Below are 16043 nucleotides of genomic sequence, written 5' to 3'. Positions count from 1 at the left end.
ATAAAAATGCTTCAGTGAGCAATTACAAACATCCCTGAAACAAATTAAATTAGAACGTTTTAGCAAAGAAATAAAACTAAAGAGCAAGCAGTTAGAAATTTTATAACTGAAAAATACAATAACCAAACTAAAAAAATTCAATGGATAGGCTCAAAAGCAGAATGGAGAGGACAGAGGACATAATCAGTGAACCTGAATATAGCAAAATAGAAATTACCCAATCTGAACAACAGAGAGAAAACAGACTAAAAGAAAATGAACCTCAAGGACCTGTAGTATTATTACAAGAGGTTGAAAACTTGTATCATCAGAGTCCCAGAAAAGAGGAGAAAAAAGGGTAGGACTGAAAAAGTATTCAAAGAAGTAATGACTGAAAAGTTTCAAAACCTGGCAAAAGATTCAAGAGGCTGTGTGACACTCAAATATGATAAATCCAAACAAATCTACACCAAGACACATCATGGTCAAAGTTCTGAAAACTAAGACAAAGTCTTGGAAACAGGAAGAGAGAAATAACACTTTGCCTATATAGAAAAACCAATTCAGATAATGGATTTCTTATCAGAGACCACGGAGGCCAGAAGGAAGTGGAATGTTTTTCAATTGCTGAAAGAGAAAAAGTGTCAACCCAGAATTCCATGTTCAGAGAAAATATCCTTAAGAATCAAGAGGAAATTGAGAAATTCTCAAATGAAGGAAAACTAAGAGATTTTGTCAGTAATAGATCTGCCCTAAAAGGATAGCCAAAGGAAGTTCTCTTGGTAGAAAGGAAATGATAAAGACTTTTGAGACATCAGGAAGGAAGAAAAAAAATGGAAAAAGTGAAAACATGGGTAAATGCAATAGACTTTACTTCTCTTGAGTTTTCTATTGATAAATTGTTTGACAGCTGAAGCAAAAATTATAACAGTGTCTAAAGTGATTCTTAATGTATATTGAGAAATTTCTTAAAGACAATAATGTTAGAAATGGGTCATGGCAAAGGGAAATAAAGAGAACTAAGATGCTGCACTTCACTTGAACTGGTAAAATGTTGACACCAGTAGATTGTAATAAGCTATGTATCTATAATATTACACCTAGAGCAATAACTAAAAATGCTATACAGAGAAATACATTCAAAAATACTATAGATAAATCAAAATGGAATTCTAAATAATGTTCAAAGAACCCAGAGGAAGTCAGGAAAGCTAAAACAGAGAAAACAAAACCTGGATAACAAACAGAAAACAAAAAAATGTCGGGCTTAAACCCTAACATAATAATAATTACATTAAATGAAAATGGTCTAAATACACGTGTTAAAAGATAGAGATTTACAGAGTAAATTTTTAAAATGACCAAATTATATGCTGTGTTCCAGAAACTCACTTCAAATATAACTACATATGTAAATTGAAAGTAAAAAATAGAAAAAACAAAAAAAATAGAAAAATATGTACCCTACAAATATTAATCAACAGAAAGCAGAAGTGGTGCCAAAATAATTCAATGGAGAAAAAATAGTCTTTTCAACAGTGACAGGACAGCTGGATATCCACATGAAAAAGAATTAAGTTCAACCCTTACCATAGAAAAAAATTAACTCAAAATGGATCAAAGACCTAAATATAAAAACTAAATCTGTAAAACTCTTAGAAGAAAACATAGGAGTAAATCCTCATGATTTCGGATTAGGCAATAGTTTCTTAGATTTGGCACCAAAAGCACAAGAAAAATTAGGTAAACTTGATTTCATGAAAATTTTAAAAACCTTTGTGCTTCAGAGCACACCAAAAGAAAGTGAAAAGACAACCGACAAAATGGGAGAAAACATTTGCAAATCATATATTTGATAAGGGACTAGTGTCCAGAATTAAAAGAAAAAAACTCTTACTAGTCAACAATAAAAAGAAGACCAAATTTTAAAATGGGCATAGGTATAAATAGGCGTTTCTATAAAGGAGATATATAAATGACCAATAAGCACATGAAAAAGTGCTGAACATCATTAGTCATTAGGGAAATGCAAATCAAAACCATAATGAGATACCCCTTCACACCTGCTGATAGCTATAACCAAATGATAGATAACAGCAAATGTTGGTGAGGATATGGAGAAATCGGAACCCTATACATTACCACTGGAAATGAAAAATGGTGCAGCCACTTTGGAAAACTGTTTGGCAGTTCCTTAAAAAGTTAAACTTAGAGTTTCCATATGACCCAGCTATTCTACTCCTAGGTATATACCCAAGAGAAATTAAAACATATATCCACACAAAAACTTGTACACAGATGTTCATAGCAGCATTTTTCCATAATATCCAAAAAGTGGAAACAATCCAAATGTCCATCAATTGATAAACAAAATGTGGTATATCCATGCAATGAAATATTATTCAGCCATTAAAAGGAATGAAATGTTGATACATGCTACAACATGGATGAACCTTGAAAACATTATGCTAAGTGAAAGAAACCAGACACAAAAGACTACATGTTGTATGACTCCATTAATATGAAATGATCAGAATAGGCAAATCTATAGAAACAGAAAGTAGATTAGTTGTTGCCAGGCCTTGGGGAAGGAGGAAATGTGTAGTCACTGTTAATAGATATAGGGTTTCTAACGGAGGTGATGAAAATACTCTGAAATTAGATAGTGTGATAGTTATACAACTATGAATATACTAGAAACCAATGAAATATATACTCTAAAGGGTGAATTTTATAGTAGGTGAATTATATATCAATTTTAAAAACAATGTGAGAAGGAAAAAGGAAGCAGCAATGACTACATTACTGTCAGATAAAGTAGACACAATTGTCACAGATTTACTTATAATAGTCAAAAACTGGGAGCAACCAAAAAGGTCTCAATACGTGAATGGTCAAACAAACTGTGGTTACATCCATACCATGGAATAATACTGAGCAATTAAAAGGAATGAACTATTGATACACTCATGCACATATTGTACCGACATAAATTTCCTGGGTTTGATACTGTACTATATAGTTCAATAAGATGTAAATATTTGGGGAAACTGGATGAAGAGGACCCAGAACCCCTCTGTAATATCTTTGCAACTTCCTCTGAATCTATACTTATTTCAAGATAAAAAAAAAAACAAAAAATCTTGTTATTTAGAAATTTCCTATCAACAGATGTTGATAGACCATGACACTTATAATCAATTACTTGAAAGTAGAAGCAAGAAAAAAAATAATACAGAGTCTAAGTTATAACAAGAATTACTGGTAAGAAAAAGATCATATCAAGCTTGATATTTAATTTTATTTAAACTTATATCAACATGAATAAGTGTATGTTGTTTGTATCTTTTAAATTAAGTCCTCAGTTTTCTTAAATGGAGTATAAGTTGGTTATTTTATAGATTGAGTTACTGAAATTAAAATCGTCAACACAAGATGTCACTAAATAAAAATAAGAAAAAAACTTGGTTGTTTTAAATTTTGAGCCTTGCTACATATGGTTAAGACAAAACTGAACAAAACATTTTATCAAGTGAATCGCTGTTTAACTGGGCAGTTAATGAAGTTCCAAATTTACATGAAAGCTGAATTGCGTTCAACTTCAATAATTTAGTTTTAATAACTAGTTCTATCTTCACTAATTGGAACATTTAAGCTTTACTGCATTTGCTAATCGTGACTTAAATTTTGAAAGAGGTACACAAGAAAAGAACTATCGTGAAATCGAGTTAGAAATAACCAATAGTAAAATGTTATCATTCTGTATTATTTACAGTTCTCCAAACTAACTAATAGCTTTGAAAAACTGAGATTACACCAGATGAAACAAAATAAATTTCGACAAAAAGAAGTACCACACGTCAAAGAAGAAATACCCTTTGAACTGAGCAATTTGAACCAGAAATTAGAGGTGAGCTATATTTTCTTAGTTTCTCCCTGTGTATTGAGATGGGTTTTTGTTGTTGCTGTTGAGGGCTATTTGTCTCTAGTGTACACAATGACATGTACCGCTGTGGTAACAAACTCCATTAGAAATCAACTTCTCATTGAATATATTTTCTTAGTGCACCTTCCCTTCAGGCACTTAGTGAATTAAAACATCACTTCGATTTATACATCTTTTATGTATATCAGCATTTTTGGAGAGCAAAAAAAAAAGTTCAAAGGAATGCAGATGTTGAGTGAAGTTGAAGGACATCCCTGGGGTCACTTAAAGCGAGTGTCTAGTAAATCTTTTAATGGCTGTTTAACTATGAGGTACTTAAATCCCAATGAAGCCTCATAGCAGTTTTCAGAACAGAGCTTGAAGTTTCAGGATCTTTTCTTTGAAGAGGTAGTGCCACTCCAATATAGCTACCCCATGTTACCCGGAAATTCTAAAATCTCAGTCCCTATAAAGGTTTACTATGACATAGATACACTTATTTTAATCCCCTTAACTTTCCAACCTTGGAAAAAATAAACCAGCTATTTTTCTTCCCTGTGCCCTTGAGCATTCCTGCTACTGGTCACATAACAGCAAATAGATTCTAGTATGAATCCCTGTTCTCTAACCTTAGCTAAATTCCCAGCGCTGCTCAATCATTGTTTTTTAATTGACCTCAAGTTGACCCCTATCATGTTATCCCAGTCATTTTTTTTTCACTGTTCTCAAGCCCTAAACCCCAGCTTCTCCCACCGTCAGCCAATGATTTCAGTTTCTTCTACTTTGTTAATAGGTAATGGTTCTGTACTTCCCAATCAACCAGGTAGAAACCCCTGAGGAATCTTTGATGTGTTCCTTTCTCTTACTCTCATATTCCAGCCCAGATTTGCCCCTTTCCTTTGTCTAATGCCTCTTATCTCTGTCTTTCTCCTATCTAATTGTCCTTGCCCTGTTTCATACTTCTTCATCTTTATCATGACTCTTCAATTAAGTCCTTCTCAAACTTTTCCTCCAAAATATTTTTAAGAGCAGGAAAAAAAAAAAATCTGGAATCACAGTCCTAAAACCAGCCTATTGCAAGAACTTTGTTGGAAGTCTTTGGTTTTAGTTTTTAAATTCCTGCAAATTTTATATTGTACTGAATAATAAATGTACCTTCTTTTAAATACAAAATTACTACCACTGAGTAAGGTTGACCCTCTAGGAAAATGCACTGTGTATAACTCCCTGGCTCTTGCAGTGGTGTAACTCGACTGGCTTCTGAAATATTCTGGTCTCACAGAAGATGCCCAAAGACTGCGACATAATATACACGAGCTTTCACTGAAAATGCAGTTAAGTCACTGATGTTCCAATTGATTGACTTCTCATGGGGATTAGTGGGAGAATTACATTCATATAAATTGTTTGGACAAAGAAAAAGCCTTAAATTAAGTACTTTGTGTGTATACATTTTACATTTAGGGAGCTAAATATTTATATAAAATGTATCTCATGAAATTATAGTGGAAATTAGTAGCAAAGTATGACTTGATATGTTTGTACTTATACAAACATTTTTAAGCACACTATGTAGATACAGTTTAATCTATTTTATTACAGAAATGCTTCATGTACCTGTTTTTGCTTAGAAGCATCTGAAAAATTAATGTGTAGGAGATGGGCTGTTCCAGTTTTAGTCTACATCTAAGCATGTTTCTCCTTGGGGACAAACATTTATACACTGGTACAGCGATCGAGCAATGGGAAGCAGCTTGCTATAGTGGAAGAACCTGACAGTTTACAACTTAAAATAGGACCTGACTGACTCATTTATTTGCCCTGTGACCTTTAGACAAGCTGTTAACTTCACAGAGATTACAGTTTTCACCAATAAATGGGGACTAAAAATATAAGTGACATTGTGGTTATGGAAGAAAAAAATATATGTGTGTGTATGTGTGTTTAGATGCACACTCAAGCATTTGGGGGTAAAAATACATGAAGTCTGGAAGTTGCCTTAAAATACTCCAACAAGAATGGGTGGAGCGATAGATGAAATATAGATGGACTGAGTTGACAGTAGTTAAGCTGGGTGAAGGGTATATGGGAGTTTGTTTTACTCTCTACTTTTATGTAAGTATGGACATTTTCATACTAAAAAGTTAAGACTATCTTGCAAGTGGAGGTTTGTAGAGTCCCTGACATACAGTAATCACTAAAGAAATGGTCATTCTACCTCTCAAGATTTAGTAGAGGGATTAAAAGCTATATATAATTATATAGCTTCTGCTAGAAACTTTGATTTAATGCCTCTGATCCACTCTCAAACTTCAAGACCCAGAAAAGGTTTCTAGCTGTGGAGAACGTACTCTGGAGGTTTAAGCAAGTGTACAGAGCCTCTGGAACTGGAGCCTGGGCCGACACCTCCAGTCTCTACAAAATCCTCATAAAGCTTTTCTCTGTCTTTGCACGGCCCCATGACTGCTGGAGATGTGCTTGCTTGTTTGCTGATCTTGAAACCAATACATCTGTAAGACCAAGGAAGCCAGGACTGTTATAAGGACCAGCCTATATGCTTGTGACACACATTTTTAGCCTTGTTTGGCCTAATTTTTGGCCTCATTTCTACCTGTTGTAGAATTTGTAAGGAAGTGAGGCTGATGTTCCTGCCTCCTCCTAAAGCATGCTAGGAAATATTTATTGTCAAGATTGAGATTGTTGGGTGTTAAGTATTAATATCATTGAAAGATATGAACTGTGCAAGTCAACCTTGCCCACATTTTGACTTCTGACTCCAAATACTCCTTTCTAAATTAAACAGCAATTTTTTAATCCACCTTGTACTGATTTGAAGTGTACCTAGTTTTGTAAATTTGTCACTATTTCTGAAGACCCTGTTTTCATGTACCTAATTTTAAATTGTCAAATATCAGAATCAAAGTCAATAACTTTAAATGAACTGTGTCCATTTATCTTAATAAATATGGTCTATTTATCAGGGTATTATTATATATTTAAAACAGGGTCTATCTATATTTCTCCATCTTTCTTACCACCACTCAATTTCAGGTCACCTTTAATTACTATAAAAGCCTCCCAATTTATAGCCTTCTTTCACTGATTATTTTGGGACTTTTGGATTTATAAAATGAAGATTTCCCCAAATAGTCTTTAAAATCATTTCTCTATATGCCATATTCTCATTTTAAGCAAGTTGTAGCTTTCATTCTCTAAATTAGTATATTTATTTTCCAGCTAGCCAATCCAGTCATTTCAACCATCTTCAAAACATCGCCAATCTCTCTAGCCAAATGAACTCTTTTCCAATTGACGTATTATTGGGGATGGCTAAGATAATCATGGCATCATCTGCATGGCTTTTATGTGGCACTATTATTGTACTAATACTTCACAATTATTTACATGTACATTTCCCTACTTTATTTTATATATAAATTGATTTTTTCTTTCAAAAATTTGTTTCTTTTAATCATGAAATACTTCCAAATTCTCCTCTCTCCACAGTACCTGCTGGACACTAATACTACTAATACTACACTTAATACTACTGAGTTGATAATTGGAAACATCGGTGCATTCATGCCATGTATCTACATTCAGTAATATATCGCTATGGACTTAGTAGCTATAGAGTTTGTTTCCAACCACATTGTTTTCTTTGCAAAATTTAGTGAGAAATGTTTACATTTTTGGAAATATTAATACCATGCTTTTGTTTGTACATCCCTGTACGTGGTGCCTGGCACTTTGTCATGCACTGTGAGCAATACAAAATAATGAAATACATAGTCCTTACCCTTAAGTTGCTTACAGCCTGGACAGAAAGATGAGATATGATGGCCAGCCCTAGGCAAAATTGAGAAGCAGTGAAGTTTTCTTTGGGATTCCCAAAGCCACATTCTTTCCTCTTATAAATTTGTGAACAGATAACCAGGCTCCATGAAGACACTACTTGAGCAAAACGGTGAAGAACTGAGAGCATGCTGTATCAAGGAGTTCTACCACTTCTTCTCCAGCTTAGCCCAGTTGGTACTGCCTAACGGAGGCCTGAGATGGTTGTTCTGTCTGTTCTCAAGAATGGGTCAATCTTGGCTTCACCTGGGATAACAGTTTTGAAAGCCACAGGGGACAAGGGCACTAAATCAGTCCAAGCCCCACCCCCTCAAAAACAAGGGAGCAGGTTTGGTGACTGAGTGTAAAGAATGAAAGAAGGGAAAAAAACTTCTGGTGTCAGCTCAGGAAATAGAAAGGAAGTACTGGTTGATGCAAAAAATTGTTTGAAACTCTGCTATTTGTTATCAGTATTTGTTATAAAATTTGTTTATATTTTTAACAAACAAAATCCTTATTTTTAAAAAGATGCAGTAGAGGAACGATACTCCAATAAAAATAAAAATAAAATAGTGGATTCAATTCCATACTTTCCTAGCAAAAATTAGAAGATATATCTATTAGTAAATCCAAGATGAGTGATTTGATACTTTTTTGTTTTCCTAATGGGGAAAGAATGGATTTACTTTTTTTCTCAGAAGATGTACAAATGAAAGAAGCCCTGTTCATTGTGCTTTAAAATGAATAATTTTTTCAATTTATATTTCTCTCTCCACTTTTTACAGGAATTTGGAGCAAAGTCAAGAGAATGGGACAAGCAGGAGATACTATATCAGACTCATCTGGTTTCTTTAGATGCTCAACAAAAAGTATTATCTGAGAAGTGTAATCAATTTCAGGTACATTATCTAATACTATCCTCTAAATCAGAATAAATTAGAGGTTAAATACTATTACTCTTTTTACCATTCAGCATGTAATCCTTCTACAGATACAAATGCCAACTAAGGGAAAATAACCAGAGTAGGTCCAACACTGGGTAGAGTTACAAGTGCATGAAATATCTGTAATGGTGACTTTAGTCTGTATGTCTCAGAAGGTGGTGCTATTAAAAGTCTCCATTGTTATTATGTCATTAAATAACATGTTTTTGCATGCCTATGAGCAAGTCATTTAGAAAGTCTTAAGATTGCTTGGTCCTGGCACTCTAGAACCTTACAGCCTAGACACAGATAATACATGTACAGGTTTACAGATAATTACTGACAAGAGAATGAAAAGGATACAAATCCTTTTGGAGGTCGAAGGAGTAAGAGAAAAATTTGGACTGAGATAGTCAGGAAACATCCTTCAGCAGGGGTGGGCCTAGGCCTGGGCCTAGAAGAAGAATGGCTATACTTTGAGACAAGAGAGAATGTATTCCAGGTGGTGGAAATAACATGAGCAAAGTCACTGAGGCAAGAGAGCAAAAGGCAAATTCAGGGAATGGAAAGTGGGCCAATTGGCTAGAAGTCCATGTGGGAGGTGAAGGGGCAGTAGGCGGGAGGGAAGGCTGGCGAGTTGGATATTAGATTGTAATAAGCCTTAAAGGCTTACCTAAGGAATTTTGAATTTTTATTAAAGCTGGTAAGAAACATTTTTGTTTGATATATACTTATTTTTCATTCTTTCTTTAAGTTACTTGAATTATATGTTATACATGTTCCCTGAATTAAACAATACAAAATAATGTGATGTAAAACTGATAGCCTCATCCTCTATTTCATTCTTATCCATTTAATATAAACACTGTTAACAATTAGGTGTTTATCTTCACATACATTTTCTTTTGTTTGTACAGATATGTAAATATATGCTTGTGTGGAAATTGTATATTTTTCTTTTTTAAATTTTGCTTTTTTACTTAATAAGCCATGAATAGCCTTTTGAGTCACTACTTAATTAAAATATTTCAAAGTATATAGTGTATATATATCATATATACCATAGTATATCGCAGATGTACCATAATTCTTTCAATCATTTCCTTATTAACTAACACTCAGGTTGTTTCCAGTTTTCTGCTATTACAGTAGTGTAACAAATACCCTTGTATGTACATCTTTAAATACGAATACTTTCGTTTTGTTAAATAAAAATCCTAGAAATGATCGCTGAGCCAAAGGGTGTGTTCATTCAAAATTTTAATAAATAGCAGATTCCTTTCTTAAAAATGATAGTAATTTATAATTCATGAACAGGCAACAAGACTACCCCTACTCTCACCAGCATGGACTATCTGTCTTTTGATTTTTACTAACTTGATGGACTAATAGTAACCTTGACTTCATTTGCTTTACGTTTCTCTGACTACTTGTAAGGTTGAGCATCTCTTCTTGTGTTTCTCAGCCTTTTTCATTTCCTCTTCTGTGAATTGCCTGTGCATAAACTTTGCCCACTTTTCTTTTGTGTTGTTTGTCTTTTTCTTATTGATGTGTAGAAGTTTTTGTACATCAGAAACTACCCTTGTTATACATGTTGACAACTTTTTTGTACAATCCAGATTTTTTGTTTTATTTTGTTTATTTTTTGTCATAGAGACATTTTCAGCTATTATGTAATTGAATCTATGCTTTTTTTCATATCTTCTATATTTTCTTTTTTGCTGAATAAGAATTCCCTAGCAAAAGCCATCTGCTCTACTCTGCATCTTTGCTCTGAGGTTATACAGATATATTTTCTCTTTATGCCACCTGAAATTGAGGTTTTAGAATAAACCCAAGACTGAATTATGAAGGACAAAGCTTCATTATCTAATAATATATTTAAAGATTTTTTACTAATTCTTTTCTATCATTCTTGAGCTTTATGTAAGCTTAAATATGATATTCTTCACTTAACTGACACAATTTTCATATTTCTCAGAAACAGGCGCAAAGTTACCAAACTCCACTAAATAGTAAAAAACAGGGCATAGAAGAAGACAGCAGCTCTGAAATTCCTTGGATATGCGAACCAGATACCAGTTGTGAAACCAATGAAAGAGATGAGTTCATTATTGAAAAATTAAAATCAGCTGTGAGTGAAATAGCGTTAAGCAGGAATAAGTTACAAGATGAAAATCAGAAGCTCTTACAAGAACTGAAAATGTACCAAAGACAGTGCCAGGTAAAGATTTATTTGTTTTTCAACTGTTGTAGCCCATGAGTTGTACAAATGATGACTCAACAGCCATGTGGATTAGAAAGCTAATTTTTTATTACATATGTAAATCCAGCTCATATTTCCTCTTAATAAGTAATTCTTACTTGATGAGTAAATTCAGTATTTCCATGGGTACTTTTCCCCACTAGGTGCACTCAGGTTCTGCAGCGACGTGATAATAAATATTACCAGTGCAGTAGAACAGTGGTCTCTCACAGACCTCTCTTCCTAAAAGCCATGGCCCTTTAGCCACACCACACCCTCTGTCCCCAGTGTTCATTCTCTCTGACACTGTGCCTCTTCGCCTCTCAGGAATCCTGGGCTGGAGATCCAGGAAATGATTAAGGGTTTGACAATCTAATCACCTCCCTGAGAGGCATGAGGGTCACTCCCTGTGATTTATCACCATTAACCTTATCATAATCGTTTACCAAATAGGAGGTAACTCCACCTTGGTAGATGTGATGGATGGTTTTTCCAAGGATTAATTTTTTTCTTAACTCAAAAATCTTTTTTTTGTCTCTCTCTTGGAACCGCTAAGAAGGTTATGCAGAATTCATCAAAATTGATCATTACCAATTTCTCGACTAAATATGTATTTCTTATTCATGGCTCTCCCAGTTACTTGAGACATTCTGTGGTTTTCTCTCCCATTCTAGGTCTTATCTCCCACCAGCAAACATTCAGCCTCTTTCTACTGATTCCTCTGTGTCAGTTGGCCCATTTCTTAGTTCCGCTCTATTCCCTCCTCAGGCTGAGGTCACCTTTCCAGGTCATTGCCTGAGCAGACTCCCACTTCTCTAAGATATTCCACCTCAGGCTCTTCTTCCCAGGGTCACTTCTTAGTGTTGGGCCGACTTCTCCTTCCCTCCTTCTGCCACATTGTATGTGGGATTACGTGTGGGATTCATCCTTTCACTTCTTTCTCTGCCAGCATCTATCTTCTGTGTTCCCCTGTCCCCACGTTGGGAAGGGGACAGAGCACAGGCTCCCAGCTTCTCCTATCCTGTGGCATTTCTACGAGAAGTACAGCTTCCCACCCCAAACTCCAGCTTTGTTTGGGGAGGGGGTGTTATTCCAATACAAATGAGAAAGCAGATGTACACAAACCAGGCTAAACCACAAATGCTAAACACTGAGAAAGTCATATATCTTCTAGAAACAGAAAAGTTATCCATGATGCTTTCTCTGGATTCACTAGAATGTAAGTGAGACGAGCCCCCCTCTTCTGCTCTAGAGCTTGTCCAGGTTCTAGTTTTCTAGTGTTTAGCTCGCCATCAGCCCACCAGTCCTGGTGGAGCTGGGTTTGCGTGACTACTAGTTCTGACAGGCTCCCCTTCCTCCCAGGGGCTGCTTCCCCTTCATCCCCCTGGACAGGGGCCACGGGTCACACCTCTGGCCCTGATTTAAAGACGACTTAAATTTACATTTTGCAGCTGTCTTTATACTGCTAGAGGCTGTACCAGGATCACAAGGGTTCACTTGCAGGAAAAAAAAGCAAATTATTCTGGAGTATGTTTCACACACACACAAAAAATATATATTATAGTTCTAATGAAAAGATTTTTGAGAAGTAATTTGCTTCAAAAACTTCAAGGTGTCTAAAAGCTAAGATTTCTACTTCCAGGAAAACACTAATTAATTTTGATGCAACTAGAAAAAAATGCTGAAAATGATGCTTTTGTTTGGCCTTTTCCCTGTTTTACTTCCAAATTTTACTTACGTTTCATTCTTTTGCTTTAGAATAAGTATCAATTATTTACTGCTTGATAGCTGATTGAGGGTTCAAACTCACTGCTTCTCTCAAACCATTAAGCAAATTTCTAACTAAACAGATGGGCCTCAAACTAGTTTTACAAAATTTATATTTTACCAAATGGGAATAATTAGAAGTGAATAATCACTGTAACCAGTGCATGTATTTAGAAAGAAGTTTCTCTTCTCTTTTTGCAAAACTGTCATATGATGGTGTTCCACGTCTTGCACATGAATTTAAAAAGACAACCATTTCAGTCTGAATTACTGTCACTGATTGTATATAAAATTCTCTTTAGTTTACAACACACTTTAATGCCAGCTGCTTCTGAATTTTCACACGAATCACATCTTCTCACTTGTCTTTCCACAACCTTGAAATGTGTCAGCATAGCTATTAATTCCTTTGCGTATGTTTATTTACTGTGCTGCATTACTCACATTTTGAAAGTGTACAATATTTCCCATTGGCAGTTAATGACAGAAATAAATTGTTCAGCATTTTTTCTAATATCTATGCCCAAAAAATGGACCTTTTTTGTTTGCTTGTTAATGTGTCATTAAGGTACTAGAGCAGCACTGTCCAATAGAAATATAATGCAAACCACAAACGTAATTTAAACTTTTCTAGTAGCCACACTAAAAGAAGTAATACAAAATGGATGAAATTAATAGATAATAGTAATAAACTTTATGTAACACAACATATATCCAAAGAGTTATCATTTCAACATATAATCAATGTAAAAAATTATTAATGAAGTATTTTACATTTCTTTTCATACTAAGTCTTCAAAATCTGGTGTGTATGTTACACTTACACATCTCAATTTGGATGTTTAGTATTCACCGGAAGTTCCCAATCTGTATTAAGATTTCATAAAATTTACAGTTAAAAAAGTAGAGATTTACATACCCAAGTTGTTCCAAGCAAACTTGAAAGTGTTCCAGTAACTGAATCAAGTACCAAAGAATCATTTTTCCTGAATATTTGCATCCACACTGACAAATAATTGATTTGACTTTTATACAAAAGCATGCTAATTTTAAATCACCTAATCTAAGTTAAATCACCAATTCTTGTGTCAACTCAGTATTATTAACATTGAATTCAAAGGGATACTACACAAGTCAAAAAACAAATCAATTTATCACTATCAACAAAGCTTCTTTTTTTGCACTTTCTAGTCAATTTTACATAATGCTGTCAATTATAATTAAAAACTTTCACATATTCCTTCATGTTAGAAAAACCTGTCAAATCATTATTATTGTAAAAGTTTCAATTCTAACATAAATTCTTCTACCTGTGCAGCTAGATCACAAATAAGCTTTTTTTTCCCTTAATGATATCTCCAAATGTCACTCTTTTTTTTTGGCGGTACGTGGGCCTCTCACAGTTGTGGCCTCTCCCGTTGCGGAGCACAGGCTCCAGACGCTCAGGCTCAGTGGCCATGGCTCACGGGCCCAGCCGCTCCGTGGCACATGGGATCCTCCCGGACCGGAGCACGAACCCATGTCCCCTGCATCGGCAGGTGGACTCTCAACCACTGTGCCACCAGGGAAGCCCCAAATGTCTCTCTTTTAGGTATTATTTTCTAATGACAGTACACAAATAGACTCCATTGTTATCACATTTTACAGAATTCCATGGTGACACTACATTTCATTGTCCTGGAGTTAGAGCCCTTTTGTACCCCACCCCTTCCGCAAGTGAAGGCAGGCCCACTCTTCTACATGCAGGTTCATGTTAGATTGCTTCCTGGTAGTAAATCTGCAATGCAGGGAGCCGGGAGAGTGCCTTCCTCAATTGGGTAAAGTAATCGATGAAATTCACATCAAGTTAATTTGTCTTTCTATTTGCTAATCTATTGTTTCACATTTCTTTTGTTTATTTTGGAATTTTAACCTCATCTGAAAAATCCCCGCTGTTTGAGACAAGGACTTTATCCAAACAAGTCTGTTAGGTCACCTATTTGAATATATTTTCATTCTTATTTCCAAATCAGCCAGGAATTTCTGGGGCTAAAGTATTGCAGCTAGGTCTTTTACTGAGCCCAGGTCTCTAGGTCTCCTGGAAAATAATACATTATATTTAAGGCTTTGGTAAAAAAAAAAAAAGAAAGTTTATCTGGGAACCCATATGTCCTATACTGTCTACATGATTATAATTCTAAGCTGTGAATTTTTGCATAAGAATTAATGAATAAGAAAACGTATGTCCACGTAAAAGCTTATACATGAATTTCATAACAGCATTATTCGTAATAGCTAAAAAAAGGAAATACCCAAACGTTCATCAATTGATGAATAAATAAAGTGGTATATCTATACAATTAAATATTATTAATAAAAAGGAATGAAGTACTGATACATGCTACAACATGGATGAACCTTGGAAGCGTTATGCCCAGAGAAAGACACCAATCACAAAAGGCCACATGTCATATGATTCCATTTGTATGAATTGTGCTGAATAGGTAATTCCATAGAGACACAACATACGGTAGTGGTTGCCAGGGGTTGGAAGGAAGGGAAAATGAGGAGCGGTTGCTAATGGGTATGTGGTTTATTTTAGGAGTGATGAAACTGTTCTGGAGTTAGATAGTGGTGATGCTTGCACAACTTTGTGAATATTCTCAAATCCACCGAACTGTACACTTTAAGTGGGTGCATCTTATGGTATATGGATTATATTTGAATGAATCTATTATTGATATATAAAGCATTATTGAACAAATGATTTTTTGAAAATGTCAACAGTGGTTTCTTTACAGCCTTTATTAGCAGTGCCCTCAGAGCAACATCCCCCCCCATCTTTACCGATAAGCTACAGGTCTGCTTTACTTATTTTGCACGAAACAATTATTTTTGCGTCTTGAATGTTCTAACTGGACTAGTAGACAAAAGATCTGGATTTTTCCATTCCAGAATCTGCCAGTTATGAGCTATGTAACTTTGGACCAAGTCTGGCCCTCAATTTCCTCATCTATAAAAATGGCGATGGATTTGATGACTTGGGTCATCAAATATATTAATATGTATTTAATATTAATTACATTAATAAATGTTCATTTCTCTGTGTAATTGAGTGGAGGAGACCTGTTGATATGAAAGGACTCTTCCATTCCTCTCTCCCAGAGAACAGCCAAGTTCTGCTGGAGAAGATCACTCAACAGGTCATGGGCACAAACCTCAAATGAGTATCAACATTACCAGGAGTCCTACTGTGTTGCTCCAAACAACTAACTCTCCCATGCCCATTGAAGGCCATCTCAAACCTTCTCCACTCTCAAAAACCCCTCCCTTACCCCCACCTCCACCTCTCCTTCCACTGACCTGACATTGCCTTTTTCCTTCACAAGGA

At 35.1% G+C, this 16043-nt stretch overlaps 1 protein-coding gene across 1 annotated transcript in view; it reads left to right on the top strand.

Annotated features, from left to right (window-relative positions):
- DEUP1 (deuterosome assembly protein 1) overlaps window positions 1–16043 on the top strand; it is a 74249-nt gene that overhangs the window by 4868 nt on the left and 53338 nt on the right. Inside the window, 3 exon segments of the mRNA XM_065882674.1 lie at window positions 3755–3889; window positions 8524–8637; window positions 10643–10885. Of these exon segments, the coding sequence (XP_065738746.1) occupies window positions 3755–3889; window positions 8524–8637; window positions 10643–10885 (492 nt within the window).

Source organism: Phocoena phocoena, chromosome 8 (genome assembly GCF_963924675.1).
Source record: "Phocoena phocoena chromosome 8, mPhoPho1.1, whole genome shotgun sequence".
In the NCBI taxonomy this organism is placed as follows: domain Eukaryota; kingdom Metazoa; phylum Chordata; class Mammalia; order Artiodactyla; family Phocoenidae; genus Phocoena; species Phocoena phocoena.
This window is presented reverse-complemented; position numbering and strand designations above follow the sequence as displayed.